General features: G+C 39.0%; 1 protein-coding gene across 20 annotated transcripts in view; it reads left to right on the top strand.

Annotated features, from left to right (window-relative positions):
* Nucleotides 1-15,371, top strand: part of ARPP21 (cAMP regulated phosphoprotein 21) — a 142,636-nt gene that overhangs the window by 81,917 nt on the left and 45,348 nt on the right. For 17 of the 20 annotated variants that reach the window (XM_036406286.2, XM_036406289.2, XM_054515294.1 and 14 more), the window contains 3 exons: nucleotides 7,455-7,685; nucleotides 11,706-11,875; nucleotides 13,384-13,488. In XM_036406286.2, the coding sequence (XP_036262179.1) occupies nucleotides 7,455-7,685; nucleotides 11,706-11,875; nucleotides 13,384-13,488 (506 nt within the window). The remainder of the gene's footprint in view (nucleotides 1-7,454; nucleotides 7,686-11,705; nucleotides 11,876-13,383; nucleotides 13,489-15,371) is intronic. The other 3 variants (XM_036406308.2, XM_036406303.2, XM_036406302.2) reach the window with 1 other exon arrangement.

Below are 15,371 nucleotides of genomic sequence, written 5' to 3'. Positions count from 1 at the left end.
AGCTGGATCCCTCACCAGCTGTGCCTGGAAATTATCTTCCACGTACTCCAGGAACCTCTTAGACTGTTTCCTCACTGCAGTGTCCTATTTCCAGCAGTTATCTGGTAAGTCATGTGCAAGAACAAGGGCCAGTGATTGTGAGACTTCTCCTGTCTGCTTATAGAATATTGCATCTGCTTCTTCATCTTGCTTGGCTGCTCTATAACAAACTCCCACCCTGACACCTGCTTTGTTGGAATTTTCTCTGATTTCTACCCATAAACACACAACCCTTTTGTCACCACTGTCAAGCTCTAGACAATCAGAACATTCTCTAACATACAAGGCATATCCCACCATCTGTCCTTCCTTGTGTATGCCTTCAGAGGCATTTCCAGCCATCCACTGCAGCCCTCCCCTTGTGCAAGTCATCCCACCCTGTGATGGTAGCTGTGTCACAGGTATCCTGCAGTGCAGGTACTTCCAGCTCCTCCTCTTTTGTTACCCATGCTGTGTGCATTGCTGTAGATGCCCTTAGACTGAGTTACTGATCCTGCCCCCTTTTTGTGGGAAGAAGCAGTAATTCCTACTGATCATTCTCAGGCACTTCTTTCATTTCTAACACATCAGTAACCTTTGTGTCTTCACTGCCACATGCATCTCCATCCTCTGCCTCCACTGGGATGTCAGACCAAAGAACCTCACTGGCACACCATCCCTTAAACACTGGCATGCTGCATAACATCCCTTTTGCTTTTCAAAAAGTTTAAAGACCTGATAACTCCTCTGCAAAGATACTTTCTCCCCTTTTGACAGACAGGTGTAACCTGTCTAGGCTTGGTGTTCTATAAACCAACCCGTGGTTAAAACCCCCAAAAGTTGTCAATGACACCAGGCTCAGAGTCTGTTCTTAATCTGCTGGCTCTTCCTTCCTCAGTCCCTGCAACTGGAAGGGCAGAGGAGAGCACTACTTTTTCTCCTGATCCCTTAACCAATCATCCCAAGGCCTTGAAGTCTCTTGATTGCCCACGGACTTCTTCTTGGGACTTCATTGCTGCTTAACTGAAAAATCAGTAATTAAGTGAGAACTGTAAAAAGTTCTCTTTTCACATCTTTAACTCAGGCACCAAGGAGGCAGCAGACAACCCCAAGAAGTGAGTCTAATCAGCATATTGGGTCTTCTGTTCCCTTCAGGAGTGAGTCTCCCCTGACCGTGACCCATCCTTTTTTCTATATGGAAGCAATTTTGATGCAGGGAGCAGTCTGAATTAACCTCCAGCCAAGTGAACCGCCATCCTTGCTGTTTGGTTCCACTTGCAGAGCCTCACATCTGTTATCCCAGGGCCCCTGAGACAGTGAGATAATCACACAGGAGACCTGCCTGCTGTGCTGGGCAAGAGCTTGGTGCCACTGCCCCCTGTCCCTTCATCCCTGTGTTCAGCCAGGTGGAGAGATGACAGAATCCTCTCTATCATGTGTTCTGTCTGCCTATGGGATGTGCCCCAGGAAGGCAAGGTGCAATTTCAGTGTGTATGTAGTTCTGAAACTACACTCCAGTGTATTTTTTTATTTGAATATAGGCTAAACAGCCCATACAGTGGGGCTTGAATTATGGAATAGAGCATGGTTTCACTTCCAGATTTCTTTCCCTCCCATGAATATTTGAATAGCATCAAAACTGAATTTGACGTGCAAGAATTAAGAAGGCACAGGCTCCTCCTATACTTTTTTTTTTGTATCATTCTTCCTTAAGTAAAGTGCAGGTAAATGTATTTCTCTGCAACATTGTGTTGCAGAAGTGCAGAGCATTTAAAATGGTGTCAGGGAAATCCAGTTTGGAGGAGACATCTAATTTCAAGGGCAATACTTTTAAGAAGCCATTTTAGTGTTAAAATCAAGCATAGTAAAAAGGATGCACTCAGGAAATGTATTAAAGAAGAGACTTGTGAAGCATGCCAATACTTGTAAATGCATCTGCACCCTGTAGACGCCAAACCCCAAATTGCTTCCAAATGAAAGCTCTTATAATACATTTTTAAAACATCAGTGATATTAAAATTCCATGTTCTTTTTTAAATGCTTTGACTTTTTTAAGGAATGCATTTAAACTGGAAAGCTAGCCAAGGCACAAAAAGAATAAAAGAGAAGCAAGATAAAAGGAAGAAGTGGGGAAGAGGAGCAAGACTGGATATCAAAACAAAACTTCAAAGCCAGGACACAAAGTCAAACAGTCAGCCTGAAAAAAGTCATAAGAGCTACTATCCTAATCACTATTTCTGTCCTTCTCTCTAAAATGCTATTGAAGGGCATTAAAGCAGAAAAGAATAACAATTCAAAAAACAATGGGAAAATATGTCTCGATAAAGTGTTTTCCCTTCACCAAAAAAATGCTAAGTGCATTCATACAGTAGTCAATGGGATATTTGCATTTTCTAAGGTGTGTTAGGTATCAAGTGATTCTTGATAGCGAATATTTTGCATACTATCCTCATTACGTTCTACTTTTGCCATAGGCAGCCCTGGTGTTCTGTAGTTCAGTAGACATTTAAAGGTTGATCATGTTTTTATTTTGGGTGATTTAGTTTTGTTTTGCTTTTTCCCCTTGTGTTCACTACAGTAGTTGAAATGGAATTGCAGAGGTGTTGCTACCCATGTTAGACATGCTGCCCTGGTAGCATGCCAGTGTCTGCTAGGCACCAATCTGTCCCAGTTCTCCTACAGAAAGACTTTTCTCTGAAGAGCTTTATGGTTCACAGTAATAAATTTAAAATTTTTTTGTCTTGCATAAAATTTGTATTGAATCAGTGTGAAATCATTAGTTGGTCAAAATGTTCTTCATTGGCTAAATGACGGAAAATATTTATGGTTTCTTCAAATGTGAAAATTATTCTGTCTATATATGGCAGTCATCCAGAAGCATTGTTAAACACTCTTCCTGAGCATAGGAGTAGTAAAATTTTCAGGGTTTTTACAGAAGGCTCACAGCTGCCTTCAACAGGGTATACAGTGATGCAGTATTAACATTGTAGCCTTTCTGGATCGCTTTTCATATTGTCACCAAAATTAAATGTTCTGCCCCTAACCTGTGATAAATCAGTAATTAATGGTACATAGCAAACAAGCAGAAACTGAAGCTCAGAAAGATGTTAGCTTCCCCTTAGGCTCACAGAGAGATCACAGAACATGCTGTTCTCTGCAGTAGAGTCCAGTAGTGTCAATTAGTCTTAGACTTTATTGTTTTCAGCTGCACAGGAATTGGAGCTTAGCAAAGGAATTATGTTACTTCATTTTTGCAAACTTAACAAAAGGGGCTGTTTGAAACCCATTACATGGTTATCTTATTGGTTCTGATGGTTATTTTCATGCACCTGTTGATCGTTTAGAAAACCCTGTTCTACTGAAAAGCACAGATTGTACAATGCAAATAAAATTTCTTTCTCTGTTATTCTGTAGTTCAGTAGGTACAAAGAGATGTTCTAAGCTATAATTCAATATCAAGTGGGGAGTTAATAATTTAACAAATTTCAATTGGATTGCCTTCCTACTATTTAGGACATCATGCAAAATGTTGGTTTATTTAGCTTTCTAGTAATAGAGTAAAGTTTCCAGGGTTGTCTAAGAGTGGTAAGTGAAATGGTTGTCTCTGTAGGGGCACAATGATGTACATGTTCAGTCTGTAACACCTAAAAAGAGAAAATCTAGCATATCAACTACCACGTTATTGTCACTGACACATTGCAACAGGTTTTAACATCATGAGAAAAGATGTGTTTCAAATATATGTTCTATGTGTATCTACATATCTAGTTAGATAATTGTTGGGAGGCTTAAAAGTAGTAGCTATTGCACCTTTTGCTTCTCCTAATGCATTTTCCATTCAGTGGAATGCACATCTGTCAGAATGTATTTCTTTCCCTCTTAGTTGTAAAAAGCTGGTTGCATTGGGGTATTAGCTGTGTTGATACAGATCTGTAGGGATCATTAGTTTCCTTGGCAGGGCTCCAAGTAATCTGAGACCCAGTCTAATCTCTCCTGTTAGGTGCTCATTGCTACTCCTGTTGGGAAAGGCATTTCAATACATTACTGCAGGCATTTTAATACATTAACCTTCCTTTGCTGTTTGGTTTGTTTGGTTTGTTGTTTAGGTTTTGGGGTTTCTTAAATAAAGTGTCCTGTATATTATATTTTTTCTTTTGAGTTTTGGAACTGGATTTTTCCTTCTTTATAATTTACTTGAATTAGTCATTAGCCTGATGAGTCTTGTAAGTCCAGCAAAAACTGTCAGAATATTGATGTATGGGCAGCAGGTCACGAGCCAACTGCTTCCAGTCATAATCTTCCCCACTGACTGTGCTGAAGCATCAGTTTTATTTTTAGAAGTGCAGCTTAGAGAGAAATAATCATGTTCACATGAGCACGTGCCATTTCATTAAAAGATCACAAAATATATTGTTGTATAGAGAAAGGCAAGTGACTTACAGAAGTAGCAAATAAATATTTCTAATCCAGGAATCTATATCCAAGACAAAAATACTTGCAGTATTCCATTCCAGTTCTATTGTTCCTGAAAATGATGATGGTCTAGAGTAAGCAGTGGATAGATTTCAGAGTGTAGTTGATAAGAAAGGAGAAATTTGCCTTGGACTTGAAAGGTGAGATGAGCAGAGATGTTCAAAGTCATCAGATAGTGAATGCTGATCCAAGGAAAATAGAGCAGGACATGTTGCATCACTCACTTTTGCTTAGAATATTGGAAAATTAATGGTATTTCCATACTCTCCCTCTGCAAACTCTCTAAGCTATTAAGCATTTTTGGTGGTTTTTCTGTCTCTTTTTCTTTACAGCTCTATGAACCTCTGTATCTCTCAGAATATTTAAAAAATATATTAATGGAAAGTGATGAGAATGTGAAGGTTATTATTATCTCAACTGTGAAACAGCAAGAAAATTATAGAATAATCTAGAAGAACTATCCATCATTACATGCTGAAAAAAGAGGTTAGATTGTGTAATGGGGGCAAAAATCTCATTTAGTCCAAGTTCCTTTCAGAAGTCTTTTGCAAGACATCTTTTAATATGAATCTGAATAAAGTCAGATAGTTTATTTTTTCCCCTTTTTTACAGTACTGAATTCATTATAAAGCGATTTCCCATTCCAAATTCAGGCAGCGTGAAAACAGCTAATCAGAGCTACAAAGACAAGATTAATTGGTGTTAATTTCCAAATATTAGTGTTGGAATTTACTTGGCTTAATATGTCTAGACTTAAAATGATAGGAAATAAGTTACAATAATGGAACTAAATAAAGTAGATCATTCTTATACGGTATAAATGGGGAGAAAATTGATACAGCAGTAATTTCTGGAATTTTTTCTTTTTTAAATTCAGAAAATTCTTGATATGGTTTTGTGACTTACTTGTGTTATTTCAAAATCACTAACTTGATCTGCTGACATGGGAGAGCAGATCTTGCATCTTTTAAGGCAGACATTTCAAAGCTATCAGCTTTACCTACGTGTGGGGATAGCCTCAAAGTGTTTTCCACTGCTTCCATGCCATGTGATGAGTACACCGGAATTCATTGCAGTCCCCTGGCTTTTATCATTCAGAAGCTGGTGTAGATCAATACATAATTCTGCCATAAGAACAGCAGAAAGGGAGGAAAAAAAAACCAAAACAATTGAATGTCAGAGCTGCAATCTTCTTTTGTGCTGATAGCGTTTCATTGGAATGGCACAAAAAGCAGAGAGAGTCTGAACTCAGGCTTGGTACTACTCAAACACACCCTTAGAAATAATGAGAGGTTTAAGAAATCTCATCACCATTACCATCTCCAGGCAGCTTCCTGACACAGGGAATTCAAAAGGTGAAGGAAAAGAGGAGAAAGTAAAGAGAGAACTCAACGAAACAACATGAGGTGCGTGTAGAAAGGCCAGAGAAATACAGTAAAGGACCTTGTAACTGATGTGGAAGGAAAACTGAACTCCAGCAGTTGCATTTGCAGATGCAAGGAAGATGCCAAATACTACTTGCAGCTTGATGAGGATGGCCTCTAGGAATAACTGCAATTTGTAGAAACACAGGAATCTGAAATTAAATAAAACTATTTGTTCAGGAATAATATTTCTAAATTTCTAATCTCAGTCTGCGAGGAAAGGAAAAAAATAGCAACTAGTACAACTTTGATGTTTTATTGTAAGACTTATTTAATGAAACAAAAAATTCTTTGGAAATCTCTATTACTTTCTTGATTAAATACCAGAGAAGCAGATGTAGGGTCCTACTTATGGCAAATAGTGCACTGCTCATAGAGATGACTGTGTCTGTAGTGATTGCTGTATGAACCCAAAGTTTGAAGAAGATGGATAAAAAAATGTGTGTTACATAGCAACCTGCAGTAATCTGTGGAAAAATCCTCTGTTAAGTAACAGGATGGTGGCATGATTTCTTCAGAAGAAACCTCTTCTGCTCTCATTTCTCTAAATATGAGAAAATAAATGAATTTCAAATGCATTTGACTGAAAATGAGTTTGAACCTCTAAGCAGTCCACTACAGGGTCCACCTGCAGTATCCCATATCTGAAAGGATATAATTTGCCTCAAAGAGGTTTGCTAAACTGAAGTCTGAATTCTGCCCTTGCTTTTAGTCTGTACCTGCAGATGAACACTGTGGAGGTTAGATGCATAGACAGTGGACTCAAATAAAATGAAAGAAGTTGCAATTCAAACATACTTTGCTCTGTGGAGCAAGCATCCATACCATCCTGCTTTAGGGAAGCTGATCACCTGAGCCTTATGCTCTCAGAAATTCTTGTCTTTTTTCTGTGAAGCAAATTACAAACTAATCAAGTAGAAGTTTGAATATTATTTTTGGGGGTTAAAACAATGTGTCTTCCCATTCTTCCAGGCACAAATGTGTTTTAGCACAGTTGATTTGTCTTGATTGTTCAGTTTTAATAGGTTTGATGCTGAAAAACTAAAGTGGCAAAAGTCTTAGGTAGTATCTTAGGTAGCTTTAAGTTAATATGGATATTACACAGCTGCCTCGTGACTGGACTGATAACTCAGTTGTTGTTGCTTTGCAGAGAATGTTAGATGATTTTTTTTTGTGTTCAATTTTTGTTTGTTTGTTTTTTTATTTCCTTATAAACACTGTGTTTAGTTTTTATGCCTTATGAACTGATACCTTGGTATTATAAATACATGCTGAGGATTTTGTGTTCCTCTTTGGTAAATCTGTTTATTGGCTGGAGGGAAGCTGATGTTGCATGAGCAAAGTGGGTTTTTGGATTGTGAAAATTACCACTGGGTACTGGGTTCAGTTGGGAGTGAAAATCCTGCTCCTACCAGCTGGGCATGGAGTGGTGCATCCCTTTGCAGTCTGTGAAGGTTGTCCTTGTATGTGCCCTGTCTGGTGGGGACTGGTGTCCCTTGTAACCTCCCCCTTCCTGCTGTGCTTGTATCTCCCTGTTAGGCTCAGAGTCTTCCAGCAGTGCTGGCTCCTCAGGATCACTGTCACGAATACATCAGCCTCTCCAAAGTGCATCTCTCGTCCCTGGGGTGACAGCCAATTCTTCAGGCAGTGTGTCCTACCCTGAGAATGGGATGAGTGGCCAGGTGGCCCCCAGCAACACCAGCTATATCATTCTTCCACTTGAAGCTGCAGGGATACCTCCTGGCAGTATCCTTCTCAACCCGCACACAGGTCAGTACAGCTCCCTCCTGCCTGATTCTGCCCTTTGGGGTTTCTGATGTCAGCTGGTGAACTGGCAGGTTTCTTGTTTCCAGACATATTTTTCTGGAGGCACTTTATGAGCAAATATACATTGAAATGATATTTGGCAAATTGTTGTTTTCAAATGTGCAGGCAAAGCTAGATTTGATTTCTGAGGCTGTTGTGGCATAGCTGGTGGGAAATGATACAAAACACTCTTGCTCCATCCCAGACAGGATATTCATCATTCAGCAGTCCTGGTGCTCCATGGCTCTCAGTGAATCCTCTAAGATCCCATTAGCATCAATAAGGACAGATGCTCTTCTATATCAAGCATGCTGAGATATGGTGCAACCAAAATAAAAAGTCACACTCTTAGAGATTGTGCTTAACAGCAGAACTTCAAAAGGCTTAAAGGCTGCCTTTGAATCTGCACTCCAGAATTAATTTTATGTGAGTTATATGATTAGCAATTGTATTTAAATTGTGAAGTTTGTGATAAGAGAAAGATGTAACTCTTAAATTCCTGATAGTTTTCATCATTGCAGCTCACAAACAAGGCACTTGCAAGCACCCGAGTGCTGTGGGCACTTCAGAAACTCTTCAGTTTGAACTTGAGTGCTTGACGAAAGCTTAAGGCAATTTGTTACCTCCTTGTTCTGGATGAAGTCTGGATCATGTTATGCTGTTACTCCCCACCATATTGTACTATCAGTGTTAAAAAGGTTCAGGGAGTTTGAGGGTGTGGTGCTTCTTTGGTAATTTAGACTATTCCAGTGACCACGGCTAGCTGTGCTGTCAGCCTTAGCTGAGTTATGCTGGGTTTAAGACAAGAAAGCCTGTAGTGAAATGTAGCTTCCATTATACTGAGAGCTGAGGGTTAAGCTCCAAAATATTTTTTTCGAAGTCCTTAAAAGAACATTCAGGAACTTTTTCTTCGGGGATTTTTATTTATAACTTGTATTTTATGTGTATTACATCCCTATGTTCCACTATTTTGGTGGAAATGCCTAAAGCTTATTTGTGTGTCCACTACTAAGAATCATTCTTTTGGCCATAGTTCAGTCAAGAAAGTTGCAGCCTTTAAGGAAAATACAGCCTTGGTAAACTTTTCAGCCAGTCTTACCACAGATATTTATAGGTGGTAATATCTGGGGCTGATCAATATGTATCAGCATATTTAAAATCAAGGAGGAGTTCTTGTTTGTTTAGATTCGAATGTTGTAAGTTTGATAAGTTCTGTTCAGAGAGGTGAATTAGTAACTTGCACAAACCTTTACTCTTCTAAAGCCTTTAATCTTTAAGTGTACTTTTTTCCAAACCATTGCATTATTGACATGAGAGCTTGATCCTGTCAGCAAGGAAAAGATCCATCATTATATTCATCTGCTAATTTCTGTTCTGGGAGATGACAGTTCTGTCTGCTACACTGAAATTTCTTGATCAATGCAGAAGACAACATTTTGTGTTCCACCATACGGTCCATTTCCATACAAAACTCATCAGGACTAGGCAGGAGTCAACTGTAATTCAGGTGACAGGACTGAGAAACAAATGAAAGGAAATTATGTTGCATGGAGCCCACAAACAGCTGAGAGATACTGCTTGTTCCTGGCCAGGATTGTTCTTTGGCTTGTTCCTGGCAAGGACAGAGACTGGAGCTCACCACACTTGAAAGAAAGAGCCATGTAAGAGAAACATCTCCTACATCTATCTTGTCAATTTAGAAAATTGCAGCAGCTAGTTCAGATTTTTGCCTGGTACACAGGGAGTCTTTTTTTTTTTTTTTCTTCTATAGGTATAATACATTTCAATACTGTCTCTAGACCAGAGCACCTTATCTTCCCTCCCTGTGTGCCTCTGTCTGCAGATGCATCATTGGGAAACCCATGCATGTTTGTATGGTAAACATTCAGGGAGCAAGTATTTTTGTGTATATATTACTTTGTGTTTCTCTCAAACCTTGTGTTTCTTTTCTGCAGCTCCCATGTAAATATATACATAATAAAGTAATGGAGAGAGCAGATTTCTTTAAAAACCTGAAATTCTTGTCTCAGACTCCTAGCTTGATGCTGCTACCTTGTGCTGGAAGTCAGACTGTACTTTGGCATCTGCTGTGTTTTTCACATGCAGCAAAATACATGCTGCAAAATTGTCGCTCTTTGGGCTCAGAATCTTTGCATCTTATTAGGGAAACATTACAAAAGGAGCTCCATGGGGAGGAAATTTAGATTGCTGGATGCTGTGATCAACTATCAAAGTGATGGATGCTGTCAGAAACAGAGATGAAGAGAAGACACTTGAAAGAAAAGGAAAAAAGATCTTTGTTTCCTGTAATGAATAGATTTTCTTTCCCTGTGTCATACCATTCTTTAGCTCTTCTTCTCCTCTTGCAGAGTGGCTACCTTCAGTGTTTTTCTCTCTTTTTGATCATAACACCGTGTCCTTTAAAGATCTTTCCTTCCTTTCACCCTACATAGTCACTGACTGTGCAAGCCTCTAATGGCATCCAGAGATGCAGTCAATTTCTTCCTGCTATGAGTATAACTCTGCTCCTTACCAGATGTTGGAAATACACACTTTCTTTTCCATATCTGCAGTTTCCTTTATTTTCTCTCCTCTGCTTTACCCTTCTCCTTCCTCAGATAGTCAAGCTTCTTACTTGCTTTGGCAAAGAACCATTTTAAAAGTGTTGCTGGGACTTTAGACTTTCGGTTCTGCCATCTTTCATTAAGCCACAGGAAATGCTCTTTATTAGCTTCTCTTGAGCATCTGACACAGGCTTTAGGACTGTGTTATCCTGCTCACTCAGTCTTCTTAAGTACTTCTGGGGCTTATGATTCCCAAGGCTTGGGAGTCCATGCTGTAGTCACCCAGTGGGTTCACAGCGAGAATCAGGAAATCAGTACACAGAGCTGCCCCATGCTTCTTTTCCACTCACTCATGACCTTTCTCAGCATGAATGTAGTGTTGAGTTCATCCAGAAACTTGATGCTTTAGAGAGACAGAAGGCAAGGTTCTTTGGCTGGTGCTCTTAATGCATTTCTGACCATGATTCATTGGAAGGAGAAACTAGAAGGCTGAGGAGTAGAGAGAGCAGATAGAGATGCTTTGTAGGGTACAAATCAGAAGTTCATTTCTGTTACTCTAAGTTACTGAACTCCTCCAGATCTCTTTTTATCTCAGATATTCATACTTTAGTTACCTACTTCAAAGGTTATAACATCATTGCTAAAATTGCTGTTTTTTTTTTTTTTGAGGTCATGGAAAACATTTTTCCTATTGAGAAATACCATTTCGTATTTGTTTTCAAGACAATGACTTGGGTAAAATTTTTATTTTAAACAAACATTGTTTTTGCAAGATTATTCTCCCCAGCTTAATTATTTGAAGCAAAATGAGTTCAATAGCTTTAGTAGAACTCTGAAAAGAATTTGTCTTGTATATAAGAGATTCTTAAATACACCTTAAGTGTTTCTTCCTTGAAAACTGGAGTGCTAGCTCCTCTAAGCATAGGGCACAGCTCTGTGTTATTAGAATGTGTAAGTAAATCAGTAGCAAGAGTGGGTTTGGGTTTTTTCCCCCTTTCCTACAAACCGTATTGTTTCAGAAGTAGTTGTGTACATTTGACTGCTTTTGTGTTAGAGGAAAATGTAAGGGAACATTCTCTACCTTCAGTGTTTGCTCCAAAGTTCAATTTTAATGTTAATTGATTCATCACTGAATGATTTCAAGTAACCATAGCATCTGAATCATCTTATAGCCATGGTAACTTTCCACCCATTCCTTGGAAAATCATCCTGCTGAAACAAATATCTGCTCTCTTGCCTGGAAAAAAATAAAAGCTGTCTGATACTGTAATTACTGTAATGAGATATTGTGAGTGACAAACCCTTTACTCCTCTAGCAGGTCAGCTTAAGAGCTATCAGTTAAAGCAAGATTGTTTGCTTTCACACAGCAAACAGTATTTTCTTAAAAGTGTCCAGCAAGAGCCGGGCGTTTTGTTTCAGGTCAACCGTTTGTAAATCCTGATGGGACGCCGGCAATATACAATCCTCCCAGTGGCCAGCAGACAATGAGGAGCCAGGTGGTGGGACAGTCTCAGCAGCAGCCTTCACCCCAGCAGCCTCAGCAGGTTCAACAGCCACAGCAGCAAATGGCAAGTCACCTTGTCACACAGGTAGGTGTGGTGTCACTGGAAAAAAGGAGCTCTTGGGGATATGAAGAATGACCTAGAGGAAAGAAGGGAGGAATGCAGCTAGACCAAATGTCACAACATTCTTTTCAACATGGATAAAACAGATGGAGAGGGAAGATTACATCTTCAATTTTATCTAAAGGATGATTTCATTTTCAAAAGTACTGTTAAGCGTGTTGGTGCATGTCTACATAAAATTAGTTTGAAAAATTCACCCATTAGTGGAAGCTGAACCATTCATTCTCAAACCAGTGCAGTCTGTAATTCTCTCCAAAGAGCCAGGGACATTTCTCTTTTGACAGCAGTGAGTTGAGTCAAAGAATAAGGTACAAGAGCTCTACAAACCCTTTCATGTCCAGTTGTATTGAGCCCAATCTATGGGTGCTCTCCAAGCACTTTTGCCCAGTTTGTTGGTTTTCTGCCTGCACCAATATTCTGGCTGTGATCCTGCTCTGAGCTAGAAGTTGTGAAGCTGCAGCAGGAAGAGCAATTTTGTTTGAGCACAGTACAATGTTGGCTCTCTGGTCCCTGTGCTGGCTGTGGCACATGGCCAGACCTGGCTGAGCATGGGCAGCAGGGTTTGGGTCTGGTTCAAACTTAATTTTGTGGATTGCATGCCTGTTCTCCCAGGGCAGAGCAGGCAGAGGGAACTACTCAAGCAAGAATCCTATATCCTGCTTAGACACAGAGTAGCCAAGATCTACTTTGGTTCTTGTGTAGCTTTATAATTTGGCACAGCTTCATCCCAGCTTACACAGAAATACAGTGTTTGAATTCAGTGAAGTTGCTTTGATTTTACTGGGTTTGGACTTATATGGTTATGGCTCTTATTTCTTGATCTGGTCTTCACAGTTTTAGAAGACAGAGATAATACCAAACCTGTAAGAAGTTATATGAGAGGTTAAAATGAAAGGAATACTAAAGCTATTCCAAGGTAATAGTGCTGTGGAAAATTGTTTTTTTTGCTTAGATAAACATCTGCTCCAAGCTGATGGCCTGTCTGTTGGTAATTCACAGTCTGTTCTTTGTCATTTTTTAAACTCTTGTGTTCTCCCAAAGCAGCTATACAATCATTATTCCTTTGCCTATGACACACTTGGAGTTAAATCAGTCACTAACAGTGAAATTCAAATATACACTTTATCTATGCTGCTTTCCATTTTTATCTCTGCAAATTAAACATGGAATCATAATTTGGCTTTGCCTCATATTACAAGTAAGAGGGGATAGCTGTGGCTATATTTAATCTAGCAGCCATCAAATCCACGAAAAGAGGCAGAAATATCAGTAATAAATAATTGTTTGGTTTAAGGCTAAAATGAAGACTAAAATCACAGTACTTGACCTCTTGTACTCAGGCTGGTGATGAGTCACCTGTATTTTCAGAGCTGTATTTGAGATCTTTGTTCTCAATAACAAAGGTGGTGATGATGGTGCTTGTTATCTTTCTCTGGTGGAATTTATTGTCTTTCCCTTTGCTTGTTTTGCAGCCTGTTCAGACAATGCAGCCATCTTCTCAGTCAGTCCAATATCCAGCAGTTTCTTATCCTCCCCAGCATCTCCTGCCAGTCTCTCCAACACAGCAGTTTTCTGTGGTACTAAAGATTTCTTATTTCTTTTTTTTTTCCTTGAAGTTGGAGGTGTGAGTATGTATGTCCAAGAGCCTCTGGGGAGCACTGCAACAGGTGTCCCACATGAGAACCCTGTCTAAATACCTATTCACCTTTTTGCTTTGGTGCTGACAGGCATTTTGTATGAGCATTCCCACTGATTCTGGTTACCTACCCAAAGGGTGATGTTGCAGCAGGGCTCTCTACCTGCCTAGCAGACCCTTCAGAAAAATATTTTGTTCTGCCTGCTGGTAGGAGCTTACGTCTCCTCCCTTAATGCCAAGTGACCTTAAATTGCTAACTTGAATAGTTGAGATTTGGGTTATTCCTCTTTTGTGTCTGCAAAGACAGGAGAAGATACCTCAAGAAAACATTATTTTTATTTTATATTCTTTTATCCATATACTAAATCCACTGCCTGGATTTATTCCTTGGTGATCAGAGGACTTAGGAAGGAGAATAGCCCTGAACCAGCTGCAGAAGGTGTGGTGTGCTGTACATCATGACAATGCACCAATGGACACGTATAATGAAAATAAATAGAGTGTTCTTCTGGAGTCTGATTCTGGCTTGGTGTGCTTACAGGGCTAAGATTATACTGTTCTGAAATGAAGCTGACATTTTAAAGAGGCACCAGAAGATTTTTTTCTTTTGTTTTTCACTCTTGGTCTAGTAATCTTGTTTAAGATTGATTTATTTTTTCCCCAATGTCACGCAGTTATAGTAAGATATGTAAACAAAGCTGAATGGGTCCTTGCAAATAAAATAATGTTATTAATGACTAGTGATACCATTTAAAGGAAAAGAAATATTCCATGCTGAACAAAAGTTGCATATCTTAACACTAAGTCTCTTTAAAAGTCTGTTGCAGGAATATCAGGTTGCCCTAGTGACAGTCACAAGAAAGCTAATATTTTTATTGGTTAATTTAATAGTGAAACTTAATCTGAATTACTATCTTCAATACACATTACATTATACAAACACTACATTGATTATATGTGTTTGAAGATTTTTTCTCTTTTGTGAAAATCTAGAGGCATTCCTGGCTCAATGAGGTTTCTTGCAGAATCTCTTTGCAGTCATTTGTCATTCTGATAATGAATATCCTAGCTTTTTGAAGGAACAACTTCACAGAGACAACTCATGTGTCTGAATATGAATGTAGGATGACAGAAAAGTTAACAGCATTACTTCCATAGACCACCTGATGATCTGTCAGTAGTGTTTAAAACATTGATCCATACATCTGCTCTCAGTTGTGAGTGTGAGTCTCTCTATGTGAGGGTGAGTCCCAGAAGTGCTTTCCACAAGCAATCTTTTTATTTTGTTCTGTTTTGTTTTTAACACATTTTGACATTTCCAGACATTAAATGCTTGTGCAGGATGGTTTTGGAGAATAAACACCACAGGGCTGCTAACAGCATTAAGAGGTTTCTTTTAAAAAAAGAGCATTTTATGGTGCTTATTTCCTATCTGTAATTGGCATATTAGCACACAATGGAGTTTGAGTTGAATATTTAAAGGTCTTATGATACGGGCACAAAAGAAGATGCCTAGAACCACACCCACATTTGTAAATCTTTGACCTTCACAGAATGAACTTGAGAGCATAGAATAGTATTAATCTTTTTTGCAAGAATGGACAGATACAGTTCAGAATGCATGTATTATTACTGGCATGTAATGAAGCTTAGGTCCATTGACTTTCTATGGTACGTTTCTCCTACCACAGATTTTTTTTTTTCCCCTTCAATCAAATATAGAACTTGTTTCTCTTCAACACAGAATAAAAAGCCTTGAAATAGCAACATTAAGTTTAGATTTTTTTTAAACTTTCTCAATGTTTACAACCTTGGATTTTCAAA

Source organism: Molothrus ater, chromosome 1 (assembly GCF_012460135.2).
Source record: "Molothrus ater isolate BHLD 08-10-18 breed brown headed cowbird chromosome 1, BPBGC_Mater_1.1, whole genome shotgun sequence".
Classification (NCBI taxonomy): Eukaryota; Metazoa; Chordata; class Aves; order Passeriformes; family Icteridae; genus Molothrus; species Molothrus ater.
This window is presented reverse-complemented; position numbering and strand designations above follow the sequence as displayed.